The 16,320-nt window shown below is 38.9% G+C and overlaps 1 protein-coding gene across 2 annotated transcripts in view; it reads left to right on the top strand.

Moving 5' to 3' along the window:
• Window positions 1–16,320, top strand: part of LOC132820152 (ubiquitin carboxyl-terminal hydrolase 12-B) — a 55,482-nt gene that overhangs the window by 6,153 nt on the left and 33,009 nt on the right. For both annotated transcript variants that reach the window (XM_060832099.1, XM_060832100.1), the window contains exons 2-5: window positions 11,668–11,748; window positions 12,850–13,063; window positions 14,869–15,095; window positions 15,568–15,644. In XM_060832099.1, coding sequence (XP_060688082.1) covers window positions 11,668–11,748; window positions 12,850–13,063; window positions 14,869–15,095; window positions 15,568–15,644 — 599 coding nt within the window. The remainder of the gene's footprint in view (window positions 1–11,667; window positions 11,749–12,849; window positions 13,064–14,868; window positions 15,096–15,567; window positions 15,645–16,320) is intronic.

Here is a 16,320-nt window from a genome sequence, read left to right as displayed (position 1 = left end):
CTTTTGAAAATTCAAATAAATCTATCACATTTCCATTGCTTAGAGTCTAGTAGTTAAAAAAATTCAAGCAAAAGTTTTCCTTTTGAGCACTCATTTAGAAGTTATTTCATTGTCTCCTTTAGAGACTTCATTATTTTTCCTTCCACAGTTGTTAGTCGGACTGGTCTATAATTCACTGGATACTTTCTTCCACTATTATCTCATGCAGCGTATTGATGCTGACAAGACCAGCATCGATTGCTCTTGAACTGAATGGCTTCCTAAGCTATTTCAGAGGGTTTTTCAGAATCAGTCACATTGTGGACTAAATTAGGTGTAAATTACTGATTTCCTTCACTAAAAGATGTTAATGAACCAGATAGGGTTAATTATTACGACAACTGATGATAATTTCAAGGTGACCATTACTGACCCTAGATTTATAATTGAATTTAGTTTCTGTTGTGAGATTGGAACTCGTTCAAGCCTTGATGTTACCATTAAACTGCCATCTGCCCCGAGTTCTGATGCATGGATGTCAACCTTTAATATTACCTCTCTTTCTCCACAGCTTCTACTAGAATCTTTCTGCATTTTCTGTTTTTATATTCTCATGCATCCTCCTGTCAATGACATGGCAGTATTATTTCAAGAGTGGGTTTCTAAGAGTTTTAAAGTAATTTTTTGTTACTTAAGTGATCGTTTTTGATTTATCTGCAGATTAGTACAAGTTTCTTTTTAGCAAATAACTTTTAAATGGTAAAAACATATTACGCTTTTATTAAGTCTTGGGTACAAATTGTGCTTAATAATTTGAACTAAACTTTGCACTTATGTTATGGCGGCCTGAAATTTCTTGGATCAATGCAGCCATACTATTCAGAGTTTCCCACCTACATATTTAAATGCAATTGTTGCGGTACTAAATTTATGTTTATAGTAAATTCTGGCACATGTAAAATGGAGACAGACTTAAATGAAATGTTTATAACCAAATTTGTGAAAGAATTGCTCATGTTGAATCTATCTTAGTGTTTAGAAACCAACCATTGTTCCTGCTTATTGTCATGATGAAATGGAAGGCTAAGGAACTCAAGATCAAACTATAAGATGTTTTGGTTAGTCTACAACTTAAGAGTAATGTCCAATGTGGACAATTAAAGACAATAATCTAAAGAAGAGTCATGAACTGATCCCAAGTGTTGTGGATTTGAGATCAGGAAGAGTTGAAGGTGCTTGGTTCTCACCTTTTAATAAGGAGCCCACTGATCTCAAAGGTATACAATACACTTGAGCAAATTGATAAATCAAAAAGCTACTTTTCATTACAACAGTAGGAGAAGTTTGAACAAGTTTCTACAAAGGTAAAGTGAGTTAAGACTGATGTTAGGAAGTTCTTCACAGGAAAAGTACCTGCAATGGAAATAGTTGTGCATTGCAGATAGAGTTCACTCCATTGAATGCTTGCTTAATTTTCCATCGACAAATATTTCATGCTAAGTTAGTATTTTCTTACTACTGGAGTTATTCAGCAATGAAATCACAGTTACGTGATCTCAGCTGGTGTGGTTAATAGAAAACCTGTCACTTGCTAGATAAGATATGAATTTTCTTTCCTGCTGGATGGGGAAAATGTATGCTGGTTTTTAAAAAAATTATTGTATCTTTTTTACTCTTTTAAGGTAGAGAGTATTGCTGGTAACACCAGTTTATTGTTCATCTATAATTGCTTTCAGCAACATAGTGGTGAGCTGCCCTTTTGAACAACTGCAATCTATATGTTTTAGGTGTACGCTTAGTGTTGTGGTTGGGAATTTGTTTTTTTTTTCTGGCCCAGTGATCGTGAAGGGATGACCTAGTGAAGGGGGGGGAGGGGGCGGTTAGTGGTGGTTGGTGATTGTCCCAGGTGTCCATTATCCAGACCTTCTAGATTGTAAAAGCCACGAGTTTGGAAAATGCTGTTGAATGAGGCTTTTAAATTTGTTGCAATGTATCTAAAAGCTGATGGTGGAGGGAGTGAATGTTTTAAGGTGGAATATGGGGTTCTGAGCAAGCAGACTTCTTTGTCCCAAATGTTGTCAAGCTTCTAGATTGTCGGGGCTGTATCTGTCCAGTCTAGTCTAGTGGAACGTATTCCATCAGGCTCTTGATTTGTGCCTGGTGGACAGGCTATAAAAGTTGAGAGGTTGCCACAGACTTCTCAGTATCTGATCCGCTATCATAGCCACACTATCTTTGGCAATCAAATTGATATGTTGGTCAATGGTAATTATAGGATATTGATGGGTTTCAACCATGACGATGGCATTCAAAGTCAAGGAAGCATGGTTAGATCTCTTCAGACCCAAACCTGAATATTGTTCAAGTATTACTGCGTTTGGGTGTAGACCACTTCAGTGTCTTCAGAGTTGGGTGGTACTCAGTACTGTTTTACCAACAATGAACATACAATCAGACGTGGGTATGTTGGATTGATTAATTTTTTTATTATCGTCACGTATACTGAAGTACAGTGAAAAGCTTTGTTTATGAGCAGTATAGGCAGATCATTGTATGCAAGGATGTACAGAACAAACGATTTAGAGGGGTACAGGTAACATTGCACAGGGTATGCAACAGAGGTCTGTGTTAGCCAAATCAGCATTATTTTAAGCGAGAGTGCCCATTCAGTAGTCTAATAACCTACCACAAGAAAGCTGCCCCTGAACCTGCTGGTGTGTGTGTTCAGGCTTCTGATTCTTCTGCCTGATGGAAGAGATTGAAGGAAATCACTATGAGGTGCAAAGGGTCTTTGATGTTGGCAGCCTTTCCGCAGAAGCGTGTCATCTAAATGGAGTCTTTGGATGGAAGGTTGGCTTCTGTGATGGCCTAGGCTGTGCACACCATCCTATGTAGTTTTGTATGATCCTGGGCAGAGCAGTTATATACCAGACTGTTAAGCACCCAGACAGTATGTGCATCTGTAGAGTTTGGTGAGAGTCCTCCTGGACATGCTGAGTTTCCTGAGCTGCCTGAGGAAGAAAAGGTATTGTTATGCACCTTTTGACCGTCTCATCTATGTGGGAAGTCCAGGACGGGTTGACTGTTATTGTTACTCTGAGGAACCTGACCCTCTCCACCCCCTCGATCTCAGTACCATTGACGGAGACGTGTTCTCCTTCTTTGTTATGAAAGTCAAAGATCACTTCTTCAGTTTTGTCAATATTGACCGGCCTCTATCTCCCTTCTGTACTTGACTCGTCGTTGTTAGATATCCGTCCCACTATGGTGGTGTCATCAGTGAACTTGTTTATGGCATTTATTTGGAATTTTGCAACACACTTGTGGGTGTACAGGGAGTACAGTAGGGGACTGAGGATGCATCCTTGGGAGGCGCCAATATTGAATGTTATTGTGAAGGAGGTGCAGTCACCTATCTTCACTGATTGCAGTCTGTGGAGGGAGGGTCCTTGAGCAGCTGAAGAAAGTTGGGCCTGGTGTACTATTTTCAAGAATTTCCATAGTGATGTCCAAGGCCAGATGTGATTTTCTTCAACAACCACAGCTAGGTTCCTTTTTTGATATCGATAACTATAATTAGCTTGAGAAATTTCCACTGATACCCTTTGCTTTCAATTTTGCTAAGGCTGCTTCCTGTCACACTTTGGTCAAATGTTGCCATTGTGCCAGTGCAATCTCTCACTCCTCATCTCTGGAACTCTACCATCTTGTCTGTGTTTGGAGCAAGGCTATAATAAAGATGGGGTAAAAAGTGAGGTCTGCAGATGCTGGAGATCACAGCTGAAAATGTGTTGCTGGTTAAAGCACAGCGGGTTAGGCAACATCCAAGGAATAGGAAATTCGACGTTTCGGGCATAAGCCCTTCATCAGGAAGGGCTGATGATGATTTTCTGATGAAGGGCTTATGCCCGAAACGTCGAATTTCCTATTCCTTGGATGCTGCCTAACCTGCTGTGCTTTAACCAACACATTTTCAGCTATAATAAAGATGGAGCTGAGTGACCCTAGCTGAACCCAGACTGGGTATCAGTGAAAACTCATTGCTGTGTAAGTGGTGCTTGATAGCAATGGCAATGGCAACTTCAATCACAGGATTGACAGTAAACTGTTAGGGCAGAAATTGTCTGAGTAATATGTCCTACTCTTTACAGATATGATACATATGGCCAACTTTCCATATTGTCAGATGGATGCCAGTATTCTAGTTGTACTGGAACAGCTAAACCAGGGACATGGCTTGTTCTGGAGTACAGATTTTCACTGCTCCTGTTGATGTTGTCAGAGTCCATAAATTTTGCAGTATCCTGACTCTTAAACTGCCGTTTCATATCATATGGAGTGACTTGTGATTTGAATTGATTGGAAACTTACAGCTGCACTAAGGATCTCAGGAGGAGCCTGAGATGAATCATCTGATTGAAGATAGCTGCAAGTGCTTCAGCCTTTTCTTTTTTTTTAACTGATGTGCCGACCCCATTCTTGAGGATGGGAATGTCTGTTGATCTGCGTCCACTGATTTATTTGTTTAATTGTCCATCAATATTCATGAGTAGATGTGACAGTGTTATAGAATTTTTGTCTAATCTGTTGGTCGTGCAGTTGCTTGGCTGAAATTCATGCTGCTTACACTGTTTAGCATCTGTTCAGTCCCATGTTGTCACCTCATTTTTGGGTATTCCTGACATATTCTACGGCATTTTTGAATGAGGATTTATTTCGTGACTTGATAGTAATATGAGAGATATGAAATGAGAGTGAGAAATAGGTTGCACTTTTCTGAAAGGATAGGCAAGGTAATAGGGTAAAGCTGGTGGGGATAGCTGAATTGCTCTAACATGGTTATTGTAAAGCATTGTCAGTGATTCCCTGGATGTTTCTGCAGCCGTTCCTTCAATGTCGCTGCGCCCAAGACCTCCCTAATAACATATAGCAAATGGACTACAGCAATTCAAGAAGGCAGCTTGCCACTATTTATTCAAGGGGAACTCTGCAATAAATTCTTTTCCAGCCAGCGATATCCACAATAAAGAAACTGAACAAAAAAAAAACAGAAGATCAATCATCCCATTGAGTTTGCTGTGCCATTCAGTGAGATTGTAGCTGATCTAAAAATCCTCAACCCTTGATTCCATTATAGATTGATATTTTGGCTATCTTATCCTTGAATACACTTAATTATGTTGTCTCTGCAGCTCTCCGATTCAAAGAATTTCCCATGCATTAACCTCTAAGACTAGATATTCTTCTTCACTTCTGTCTTACATTTCTATTATAAGAGACTATCTTTCTTTCCTAGCCTCTCCCAGATTGGGAAGCAACTTCTCTGCATCCACTGCATCAAGCCACCAAAGGTTATTTTGTTTCAATAGAGTTCACTCCATCTTATCCTTCTAAACTCCAGTGAGCACAGACCCAACCTGCTCATCTTCTCATAAGAAAATCTCTCCAAGCCCAGGATCAATGTCGTGCACCTTCCCTGGATTGCCTTTATTGCCGTTATATCTTTCCTTAGATAAAGGGACCAAAACTCTTCACTGTGTTCTAGGTATGACCTAACTATATATATCCCTTACATAGTTTCAGCAGGACTTCATTATTTTGGACTCCATTCCCTTTGATTCAAAAGCCAACTGCCATTTGCATTCCCTATTACCTGGCTTCTTGTGTGCTGGCTTTTTATAATTTATGTAAGGGGACTCCCAAATGCACCTCTGCAACTTTCTGCAATATTTCTCCATTTAAATAATGTTGAGCTCCTCTATTTGTGCCAAAATGCAATAACTCTTATTTTCCCACATGACATATGGAATATAAAGGTTTGTGAAATCATCTAGGTCTGTCTGAATACAGGCTGTTATCCTCATCATTTGTTTTTCAAAGTTAAAAGTCACACAACACCAGGTTATAGTTCAACAGGTTTATTTGGAAGTAAAAGCTTTTGGAGTGCTAATACCTGATGAAGGAGCAGTGCTCCAAAAGCTTGTACTTCCAAATAAACTGTTGGACTATAACCTGGCATTGTGATTGTTAACTTTGTCCACCCCAGTTCAACACTGGCACCTCCACATCATGTCTATTTTTGTGACATCCTCAAGCTTGTCTGTAGTGCATTCATTTTCCTCATCCGAGTCATTCATATGTACTATACATAATTGTGGCCCATTCACTTCATCCTGAAAATGCTCAACATATCCCAACTCATTTTTCTATTAGTTAGCCAATTGTCTGTCCATCTCTCGAACTGTTTGCTTTTATCTTAAATAGGCTTATGTACGATACCTTATAAATGCCTTTTGGAAATTTTGAATGTTTTGCTTCTTTAACGCTCCTGCTTGCTGCCTCTTTAAAGAATTCTAGTAAAGTTGTAAGGCATAATCTCTGCTTTAAAAGCCATGCTGACTCTTTGTGATCATACAATGTACTTCTAAATGCAGTGCTATTACATTTTTAATAATAACAAACAATTTCCCAATGACAAGTTCAACTAACGGGCATAATAGACCTCTGTGTGTTTCTCCCTTATTGAATAAGGGTTATACTGGCATTTTCCAATTCTCTGGGCTTCTTCCAGTCTGTCAAGATTCTTGGGCAGTTACTACTAGTGTATCCATTATCTCAGTAGCTACTTTCTTTAACATCCAAGGATGCGACCATCAGGTCCAGGATCCTGGTGGATTTTGGCCTCAGTAGTTTCACCAGTATATTTTCATCTAATGATAACTATTGTGTTTATTTTGACATCGTTCTGGGAAGGATCACTGGACCTGAAATGTTAATTCTTCTTTCTCTCCACAGATGCTGCCAGACATGCTGAGCTTTTCCAACAATTTTTATTTTTGTTTCTGATTTCCAGCATCTGCAGTTCTTTCAGTTTCCATTCATCCCACACCATTCTTCAAGCTATTATATTTAAGCTGTTAACTCCTTGATATTACTTACCCCATATCAGTTCACCCATGGTTCAATTAGCAATCCTGAGATTATTACCTTGGGGTTTCTAAGGAGCCTCCTTTCTAGTTCTACCAGTTATTGGTACCAGTTTGAACAATAACAACTGGATCCTTTCACCTCACTCCAGGTTTCTCTTCCACCCTGAGGAGATGTCCTTTTAACTCTGGCACCTGGTAGGCATCACAGTATTTGAGCTTGCACTTCTGGCTTCAGGACAATATCTATTCTACTGATTATATTGTTCCCAACCATTACTATGTTCCTATTTACTTTTCCCACTTGAATGACTCCCTATACCACAGAGCCGGGGGCAGTTTTCTCATCCTCCCTGCAGTTTCCACATGCATCCATGCAGCTTGTATGACGCTCATAACCAGGAGAAAGTGAGGACTGCAGATGCTGCAAATCAGAGTCAAAAAGTGGCGCTGGAAAACTCCTCAAACTAATTAAGATAGAGAGATCATAACAGGGCAGGATGTCAAAACAGGGTAGTAAGGAAGATTTCACAAATACAGAACAGTGTGGCAGGGTTACATGTAGCACAACATGAACCCAAGGTCACTGACTTGGCTGCTACTATTTTCCTTTGAAAGGTCATCCCTCAACACTATCCAGAACAGTATACCTTTTTTGACAGGACAGTAGCCACAGGACACACCTGTCCTGCCACACTCGTCCTGCCACACTCATGCTTACTCCTCTTCCTGATGGTCACCCAACACTTTTTTCTATCTGTATAGCCCTTACAGGTGTTGTGATCTTGAATGTGTAATCCACAACATTCTCAGCCTCATGGATGTTCCATGCACAACTCAGGAGCTGCAGTTGAACGTACCTCCTACCTATCTAGTCAGACTTTGGAAATGCCCCTGATTCCCCACAAATTGCAGGCAAGTATTCCACAGGGCCAGGTTCTCCTGCTATTTTGAATCTAATCAGCTACACACCAGGAACTGATTACACAACCTAATCCACTAGTCATCAAATGCAGGTCCCTCACTCCTTTCTATTCCAAACAGACCATAAAAATGTAGAATATTTTATCTCTCTCCATATGCAACTTATTCAGTCTGCAAACTTGGTTCCTGAACAGCCAAGCCTATGTCCATGATTCTTTTCTCAGTTTTGACGACTGAACCAACCTCTCCCAGAATCCTCCTTGGTCATTTCTCACCAGTGCCTCTGTTTGGATGCTCTTCTCCCTGATGAGCAGCAAGTCCTCTGCAATCTCCTTCTTTTTCATGGTGACCTCTTCCTTATTCAGCTCTTACGAGCGCCCTCTGTCTTGTTCATGTGCTGACTGGAGCCACTTACTGAGTCCATTGGGAAAGATGTGGGCATTAAGTAGGTGACGATCACCGGTAGTGCATCATTCAGACCAAAGCCTCCTTGTATGTGAATAATGTTGCCACTTCACAGATTGATGAGCTTGGAGCAGTGGTGGCCTAGTGCTTTTACTACTGGGCCCAGATAACATTCTGGGGACCTAAGTTCAATCTCACCATGGTTCACTTACATCTTTTAGAGAAGGTAACTGCAAATTTTACCTGGTTTAGCCTACATGTGATTCCAGACCAACAGCAATGTGGTTGACTTTTAGAACAATTACCCTTTGGACAGTTGGAGATTGGCAATAAATGCAGACCTACCTAGTCAACAACGCCCAGAACTCCCAATGAATTTTTTAAAAATGGGAAAATGGACATACAGTCTTTGATCAGAAGATTTCCATATAGAATTCTGTTGGCTATATATGCTGTTTGATCTCCAAAACATTGATTTATTAAAGAGAAACATGGACATTCATTAACATAATTTATTCTGTCACTGTAATCCAGTGAGCTTAGTTATTAACAGTGGAATCATGAAAGGCAGTCCTTAGAACAATCCTATATTTCCACTAAATTAAATGGTACTGGACCTGAGATATCGCCAATGTGAAAAATGGCAAGTTGGTTGGTTTGTCAATTTAGATGGTAGTAAATCATATTGTTCCTTATTAATAGCTTACTGAAAGCAACAGTATTTAATAATATTCATATTTCTTATAGGACATTTCAATCACTGATGTGTAAAGTTTCTTTTAACTGAGCATGGCACTAAATATCTATTGCTTTAAAAATTAGTGTGGTTAAATACTCAGTGAATGTTTGTTTTAAACTGCAAAGAGCTTCAAGGAGTTTGAGCCTCAGTGAGCTACTTATTGTTTAAAGTATTAAACCATTGAAAGTGATTTTGAAACCAGACCTAGATATTAGTTTCTTTTAACTAAAAGGAATTTGCATCCAAATACAGAAGGGATTTTCAGTTCCTTGCCTGAAGTCTTCATTTATTCCATAGTGCGTAGTTATACCTGAGCTGCTTGGGGATCATCTGGAATGACAGCTCCCAATAGTTGCTGCTAAATAGACCTATAAAATGCACGTATCTTTTGATGTGGTATGCAATTGCAGAACCCTCATCATCTTTCGGAGCATTTATTGATTTTGCAGTGCTTCAGCTCAAGTACAGCAGCATTAGCAACTTTTGAAACCAGGTCCTTTTGGTGTGTCTATATTTGCAATGTTTGAAAACAGCAATACTGCACAAAGAAGGAGGACGCTATTTCTGTTGAGTAGTTTTTTATGCACTTTAGCATGAAAGTTTTAACAAAATAAAACGGTCATTTTTATTCCCTTTTTCATTTATTTTCCATTTTAAGTAGTAATCACATTTTTGTTTTGTAAACATCTTTTAGACCACTTCACTACAACCAGGATAGTGAAAAAGCTTTGGGCCTTTATTGCCCAAGGAAGCATCTTCTTTCAATTCTTATTAACACTGTTTGTGGACAGAAGTAGAGGTTGAAAACCAAGATGATGGATTAAAGCTGCTGCTCTCACTCTAACACAGTGTATTGATATATAAATTTATATTTCACATCATTTATATATCCACCTGTGGTATTCTGTTTCTACTACACACTACCACAACATACATGTATGCCTACACACAAACGCACCTACGCAGTAGAGGAGGTACCGTCTGATTCACTGTGGCAATGAGGAGGTCAGGGCCCATTTCAGTTCCCCTTCCCACTCCCTCTCCAACATGTCTATCCTTGGCCTCCTCCATTGCCACGGTGAATCAGATCGCAAATTGGAGAAACAACTCCTTATGTTTCGCCTGGGCAGCCTACAGCCCTGAGGTCTTAACATTGAGTTCTCCAATTTCAGATAAACTTCCCATCCATTCCCCAACTCCCTCTCCAGCCCCACCTCCTCCCCTTCCATTCCTCCTACCGACCCTTCCTACCGGATTCATTCCTCCCATCAACCAACCAGGTCGTACCCACAATCTGTATTCATCTATCACTACCTCGCCATTCTGACTCTCCCCCAACCCTCCCTTTATCTGCAGCTCGCCCTACTCCCACCCCCATTCCTGAAAGCAGGGTTATATATGAAATGTTGACTCCTCACCACCTTCTGATGTTGCCTGGCTTGCTGTGTTCCTCCAGCCTCCTGCTTGTCTACTATAAAATATTCAAAGCTATTTAACAGCTGGGCTTCATTGCTGCAATTAATGGATCTCCAAATCCTTGCATTTAGTCATCAGCAAGAGGCTGGAAGCTGAGATTTATATTGCCATTGAGTAATTTGTAATTAATAATACCAGTATAACCTTGGAATTAGCTTTGCATTCTGACTTGTCACTGTATTTGAGTTTAAGTGAGGCATCTCACTGGTTTTAAACTCAAAGTAAAGGCATTTCCTTTTGGTATTTGATGTCAGTGTCGCTTGCTGTATAGGTGCATCCTGACATTGAGTTGACTTTGCATGAGCACATGCATTTTCCCCATGACCTGTCCTACCTGCCTAGCTTCCTTTCCACCTATCTACTCCACCCTCCTCTCTGACCTATCACCTCCATCCCCACCCCAATTCACCCATTGTACTCTTTGCTACCTTCCCCCACCATCCTCTCAAATCTATCACCTCCATCCCCATCCCCATTCACTTATTGTACGCTATGCTACTTTCTCCCCACACCCAGCCCCCTCATTTATCTCTCCACTCTGCAGGCACCCTGCCTCTATTCCTGATGAAGAGCATTGCCCGAAACGTCGATTTTTCCTACTCCTCGGATGTTGCCTGACCTGCTGTGCTTTTCCAGCACCACTCTAATCTCAGCTCTGGTTTCCAGCATCTGCAGTCCTTGCTTTTACCTAATACATTTTATTCCTGTTGAAGGGCTTTTGCCCAAAATGTCAATTCTCCTGCTCCTTGGATGCTGCCTTACCTGCTGTGCTTTTCCAGCACCACGCTCTCAACTCTGATCTCCAGCATCTGCAGTCCTCACTTTCGCCAAATACATTTTAAGCTTTTGTGACTGCTCTGTGCTTAAATGGCCTAACCTAATTGTTGTGTGCAGTACAGCTGCCTCAATAGATCCACCATACATTGCAGGGGTAATGGAATTTTTAAAACTTCTCCTGCCTCACATTTCATGTTTTTAAATTGTCCCTGGAAGTGACTGGAAGTTGCCCTGTTACCCTTGTCTAAATTTGACATTTTCAATATAAAACTACTGCACTTGTTACAGCAAGAACATGACTGTTTCCTTTGATGTGAATAGAAAGCTTTTTAAATATGAAACGATCTCAACTAGTTTCTGAAATAGCGTGAATCTTACACTAAAACATAAATTCCTTTAGTGATTCTCTTGACCATCTCTCCTTTGTCTCTCTGTTTTTAGGGCGCCAATGCCTCTGCTTTGGAGAAAGAGATTGGGCCGGAACAGTTTCCAGTAAATGAACATTACTTTGGCTTGGTCAATGTAAGTTACTGCTCATGTCTTCTGAATCAGTCTTCAGACTAGCATTCCCTTTAGCCATTTCAAAAATGAGTTCCAGTCCTATTTTAATCATTTTTTTTCTTTTCAAATTGTTGAAATTATATTGGATCAGGTGATGCCTACTTCATAACAGTGGAAGCAAACTGGTAAAATAGTAAAAATTCCAAATAGGGATATACAAATGCATAATTCTGACAAGTTTGGAAATCCCTTTCCAATTGAAGATATAACATCTATACTTAGAAGTTGTAATAAGGAAATTTAGTGATCTGTTCACCCAATTTTAGCCCCTTTTTAAAATACAAATCCTAGTTCCAAGTGAGCATACTTTCATGCATCTGTCTTGATCAGAGCTTTTCGCAAAGTAACTGATCTAATTTCACGTGTGGAGGAGGAGTAGATATAACATCCAGGTCTGCATAGCTGGCAATGTAGAGCATAGAGATTGGAAAAATAAAACAAACAAGAGAAAAGCAAATGTATCTGAACCTGAAACTTTGTTATTTGTCAACTCTTCAAGAAGTCTTCAAAATCTATTGTAAGATTGTAGTAATCTAGAACCTTTTTGGACAATATTCTAGAAATAAGGAACCACACCCTATTGGAATTGCCTAGATTAAGCCAAAATTAATACATAATTTCCTCTTACATTGATTATTCATCTTGTTTGAATTTGTAAAGCCCATCGGGTCCAAATAATCTGAGTGCAGGCACAGGTTTTTCAAACTGGCCTCATGAACCTGAAATATTCTTTAATCATGGTAGGTATAATTTAAGTTTGATAGGAAACTTTTAGAAACGTCAATAGCTTGTGTAAAAAAAAATGTAAAGTGAAACTAATATCTCAGCATTGTTTCCTGCATGTTTTGGCAATTGTGATTAAAGATGTTTCTATCAATTTTAAAAATATGTATATTTGTTCACATGCTGCTGAATTCTTTCAGGCTTACTGACTTGAATTCAGTAGGATGAATCAGCTGATTTAATATAATCTGAAAGCGTCACTCATGAGCAGTGAGAAAAAAATGACATTACTTCCATATTCCTTACTATACGTTTTTGATTGTTTTTTAACTTTGCTAGTTTGGCAATACATGCTATTGCAATTCAGTTTTGCAAGCACTTTACTTCTGTCGGCCATTTCGGGAAAAGGTTTTGGCGTACAAGGTGCAGCCCAGGAAGAAGGAAAATCTACTCACATGCCTATCTGACCTCTTTAATAGTATAGCAACGCAGAAAAAGAAAGTTGGTGTGATACCACCTAAGAAATTCATTTCAAGGTTAAGAAAAGAAAATGGTAATGCGGACATTTTCTACTTTTTGCAATGCATGACCGATGTTAAAGCTAAATGTTAACTTTATTACAGTTCAAAACTAGAAGCATGTTGAATTGATGTGCAGTGGAAATAATTGTAGGAATATTTTGCTCAAATTGTTGAACTGTGAAGTCAAAGTCCTGTTTGTTTTTAAAACCTGCACTGACATCGATTGTACTGTTCCTATATGTCTTGAGTGTCTTTAATTTCAACATTTTAAATCTTTGAATATTGAAACAGTTTTTGAATTAAAGTGTGGCCTACTTTAATGCCATAATTAAGTGAATATAAGTTAGGTTGGATAGAAAGAACTGCTAACAAAACCGAAGTTTAATATTATGGGGCAAAAGACAAGCTTTTGAAGGTTTTGGATTTAAGAGCTTAAGAATGTTAGACGTATGAGCAGAAGTAGGCCATTGCTGCTCTCAAGTTGAAATAAAATGGATTAATCCTACCTCGTTACACATTACAAGATCTAAAATAATCTGGTCCTGGGTAGGTTCTGCAATATACTATAAGAAGCAGTCCCTGATACACTCTACAAATTTGTCTCCAATGGTACCCTTGCATATCTGATTATCCAGTCACGATGCAGATTAAAATCACCCATGATAATTGTCATCCTTATATGTCTCTGTTACATCCCAGTTTATACAGTTTATCCAACCGTGAATCAACACTTTCATGACCTATAGATGACTTGTACCAGTAATGTTTCCTCTTGCTGTTCGTTACTTGCACTCTATTCCGGATCACAATTCATTACACCTCTATCATTACTCGCCCCGAATACTTTTATTTACTGACAAAGCAACCCCAACTCATTTTCCTTTTTGCCTGAATACCCTTGAATATTAAGATTCCAGTCTTGGCCTTGTGACCATGTCTCTACAATAACTTTAAAGTTGTATCCATTTATTCTACTTATGCATCAACTCATTAATCTTATTACAGATACTGCATGGATTTAGATAAAGAATCTAAAACTTTGACTTTTTAATCATCATTACTTACTCATTCTAAATTCTGCTGCACTCTTGTGCGTATATTTTCAACCCTTTCTTGCCACACTTGGATTAATGTTTGCCTCTTCACTACCTTGCACCTCTGCTCTTTTGTTTCATTTTGATTTTTTTATATATATTTACCTTCACTTGAACCATCTTCCCTACCAATTTAAAGCCCCTTCCAAAGCCCTAATATATGAACAGGACACTGCTCCCTACAGGACTCAAATGAAGACCATCCCAATGGAACCACATTGTCTTTCCTCAGTACTGATACCAGTGTGCCATGAATCAGAACCCGTTTATCCTACACCAATGTTTGAGCCGTGCATTTCCATTTCAGTTTACTGTGCCTCATGCAGAAGTTGGTTAAAGCTTTTCAGCAGAATAATTGTTCAAGTAGATGCGTTGATAAAATTTATAATGAACTATGAATTTTGCTTCTGATGGTACAAAGTGTTCTTTGATAAAATTAATATGACAGTAATAGCAAAATTGCAATTTAAATCCAAAAAACAGATTTCCATAGTTTACTTATGTTCTCTCTTTTCAATGTGATGTTCATGTGGTACTGCAACACCCATCTTTTTGTAAACTGTTGACCCAAAGAATAAGTTTAAATGGCTCCTTGTTTTGTTGGGGGATGATGGGAATTACTTTTATCCTTTTTTTGAGATAAAAGGGAAGATTCGTGGTGATATAATTGAGGAAATCAGGTGTTGATCAAAATGTAATTCAAGTCTGATCAGTTACTGACACCCTCTTTTTGATGTTTCCAGAACTATTTGATAATTATATGCAACAAGATGCACACGAGTTTCTGAACTACCTTTTAAACACAATTGCTGACCTATTACAAGAGGAAAAGAAACAAGAGAAACAGAATGGCAAGCTGCAAAACGGCAATGTGGAAAATGAGGAAAGTGATAAAACAGAACCAACCTGGGTGCATGAAATATTTCAAGGAACACTAACAAATGAAACAAGGTGTCTTAATTGCGAAACTGTGAGTTTCAAAGGAAAGTGTTGAAATCTATAATGAGTGTGTGCTGAAATTGCTAACAGTGCTGGCCAAGTAGAGCCTTAAATTCACCATTTTGTTACCAAAAAAATCCCATAATTGTGCTGTTCTTGCTGCCAAATCTGCTGTAATTTTTTTGGGTATTTGCAACTTTATGGATTTGACTGGATCTGGTGCAGCCCTACAGAACCACACATTAGTGAAAGTAGCCAGAGGTGAAATGAGTAATCCATTACAGATGGATGACTGATATTGGACATGTTCTGATGTAGTGCTGCATCAGATATTGCCTTTATCCTTTTAACCTTTTTGTAGGTTTCTTTTTGCATTTCCTCTGGATCACCTTCCTGCCCTTTTACCCCCTCTCCATTGTCAAAGGAAGTACAGTACAAAAATAATCGTGAAATAATTCTACGTAATATTTTGTGGTTAAATGTTGTGTTTTCTTTCTCTACAGGTTAGTAGTAAAGATGAAGATTTTTTGGATCTTTCAGTTGATGTAGAACAAAATACTTCAATAACTCATTGTTTAAGGTAGGTTAGTGTGTAAAGGTTTTTACGCACATAAGTATTATTGGAGGTTAATTATGTGCATCTTTAAGTACATTCCTAGTAAAAGGCGAGAGATATGAAAGGATTATTTGCAGATTTCTGAAAGGTATCTTATCTCTGGTCCTAAGATGATAATTAGTTTTTCAAATTTTGATATTGCAAACTGCAGATCAATCTATGCATATTAAAACTGGACAACTCCAATCCTGGTTCAGTTTGAATTTGAGTGTGGACATTTCCAAACTTCGACTGGGACTGCCATAGTTTAGAGGTTTAGGTGGAGAGGAATTTCTTAAGTGTGTACAAGACAATTTTCTGATTCAGTATGTGGATGTACCTACGAGAGAAGGTGCAAAACTTGACCTACTCTTGGGAAATAAGGCAGGGCAGGTGACTGAGGTGTCGGGAGGAGCATTTTTGGGCCTGCAACCATAATTCTATTTGTTTTAAAATAGTGATGGAAAAGGATAGACCAGATCTAAAAGTTGAAGTTCTAAATTGGAGAAAGGCCAATTTTGACGGTATTAGGCAAGAACTTTCGAAAGCTGATTGGAGGCAGATGTTCGCAGGTAAAGGGACGGCTGGCAAATGGGAAGCCTTCAGAAATGAGATAACAAGAATCCAGAGAAAGTATATTCCTGTCAGGGTGAAAGGGAAG

This window comes from Hemiscyllium ocellatum, chromosome 11 (genome assembly GCF_020745735.1).
Source record: "Hemiscyllium ocellatum isolate sHemOce1 chromosome 11, sHemOce1.pat.X.cur, whole genome shotgun sequence".
Classification (NCBI taxonomy): domain Eukaryota; kingdom Metazoa; phylum Chordata; class Chondrichthyes; order Orectolobiformes; family Hemiscylliidae; genus Hemiscyllium; species Hemiscyllium ocellatum.
The sequence above is the reverse complement of the archived record's forward strand: the minus strand, read 5'-3'. Positions and strand labels throughout refer to the sequence as shown.